The sequence below is a fragment of the Citrus clementina genome, unplaced genomic scaffold (genome assembly GCF_000493195.1).
Source record: "Citrus clementina cultivar Clemenules unplaced genomic scaffold, Citrus_clementina_v1.0 scaffold_8, whole genome shotgun sequence".
NCBI classification, from domain to species: Eukaryota; Viridiplantae; Streptophyta; class Magnoliopsida; order Sapindales; family Rutaceae; genus Citrus; species Citrus x clementina.
The window spans coordinates 6,108,148-6,110,112 of record NW_006262022.1 but is presented as its reverse complement, the minus strand read 5'-3'; the positions used below and the strand labels follow the sequence as shown (position 1 = coordinate 6,110,112).

Genomic DNA, 1,965 nt, shown 5'->3' with positions numbered 1-1,965 from the left:
GTTTCTATGGATGAGCTAACCATTGATATACTCGAGCACAACAATTAATAGTCTTCCATCCAAAGCAAATGTTATTGATAACTGATAAATGAAAAGCTTAATCATTTATTAATTTCTCTTTTTTTAAATTCATATTTGCATTAAAATATACTTTTTTTTTAATTTTAAATCAATTTGTAGGTGCTAATTATCAAAACTCGCATATTAAAGATGATTCTCCATTTTTTGTGAAGGATAAGAATATATATGGACTGTGACAGTCTATTTTGTAAAATTCTATATAGATTTAGAACTTTTGTTTTTGATAGATATAAATTTAGAACTTTAATGGTCTAAATGTGTAATATTTAGGTACATACATATATATACATGATGGAATGCAATTTGCGTTCCATTATGGAATGCAAATCATGTGCAAATAATATAATAATATATTATATTAATTGCACATATATATACATGATGGAATGCAATTTGCATTAATTGGGAGTGCAATATTTGATGTAAATATTATTTAATACATAAATATTAAACGAGTTATTGGGTAACATGTTTATTTTCCGTGTCGGGTTTGAGTTTCAATATTTTGACACGATTATTAAATGGGTCAGATTTGGGTCATCTTAAATTTGACACGACATGATGACCCGTTTTGCCACCTCTAAGTGACACCGTGGGTGGCGCTCGAGTCGAGCTTCTCATGACACGCGACGCGTTGCAAGTTGGCCTTGAAAATATTGAACCTACGGTCGAGCTCCTCCTGCGAAGCGTACGCTTTATTGAACTTCTTCTTGAATATGGAGAAGTGGTGCTCTGCGCCCAAGAGGTCGTTGTTGGTGCTCTCGTGGTGGCTTAGGATCTTGTCACTGTTGTCCGTTACTTGCCTGATCAGCTGATCGCTATCGTCGATCAACGTCCCTGATGAAACGGAGGAGACGACGACGAGAGAGACCATAAAGAGAACCATTGTTTTAGATCCCATGTTTTTAGACAATGCTGATAACAATAGAAGCGTTCGTTAGTAGGTAAGTTTGTATATATTTATATATACACATACACACACCCGAACCAGCAGATGCTTGTTGATTTTTTTAAAATTATTTTTTAAATGAATTAATATATATAAATTTTAAATAAAAAGCAAGTTATGGGTAAGATTTACATCTCTACTTAGCACAAAGTTACGGAGAGATTTCAGGTGATTAATTTTATTCACCTTACTCTAAATACAGTAAAGAGTATTTTTTAGAATTTTTTTATTCACCTTAATTTTAGAATTTTTTTAATTTTTCTAATTACCGTGAGAAACACTATTTAATAAATATATGTATTTTTTTATAAAATATCTGATCAAAGTAAAGCCAACGTATTATTTTTATAATTTTTTTATATATTCTGATTGGGTATTGCTTTGGGAAGAAGAAGAAGAAGGGGCAATGAACATGGAACACGTGGCATGAGTTGAGTGTAGAGTTCAGGGAAATGTAGTTGCTTGCCTTGTTAGTTCTGAGCGAACGTGATTGGATACAAAGAAAATGGGAGCTGTCATGTAGTTTTATGATTCCATTGAAATATGGACTATTCATACAAAGACTTGTGGATTGGAATCGTTGTTGGATTATACGGCCTCAACAGGAACCGACTTTTGTCTCTTTTTTGTGTCTTTTCTTATTTTCATAAAAAATGTTCTGTAATACTAAAGCGAATAGGTTGAAGCTGATCATTTTTTTTCCTTTTCCTTTTTGGTCAGTGGGGATGTAGCGAATGGGCAAATAAATACAACGATATGGTGATATTGAGTTGTTGACGTTATGTTTCCAGTAAATTACTAAGAAGCCACATACAAAATTATTGAACATACCGGGGGAAGGAATCATGAATTGTTTGATTGGATTTTCTGAAAATAAATTTTAAAACAATGAAAATTTCAAATTTCAGAATCACTAATGTATTTTGTTTCCCTAA

General features: G+C 32.2%; 1 protein-coding gene across 1 annotated transcript; it reads right to left on the bottom strand.

The window, feature by feature from the left end:
• Nucleotides 1-661: 661 nt before the first annotated feature.
• LOC18034671 (cysteine protease RD19A) lies at nt 662-982 on the bottom strand. Its single transcript, XM_006423337.1, has one exon. It carries the CDS (start codon nt 980-982, stop codon nt 662-664), a length of 321 nt encoding a protein of 106 aa, XP_006423400.1.
• Nucleotides 983-1,965: the final 983 nt, after the last annotated feature.

Bases quoted from the DNA above. Each gene is read 5' to 3' on its own strand.
- LOC18034671 (XM_006423337.1), bottom strand. From the start codon at position 982: ATGGGATCTAAAACAATGGTTCTCTTTATGGTCTCTCTCGTCGTCGTC.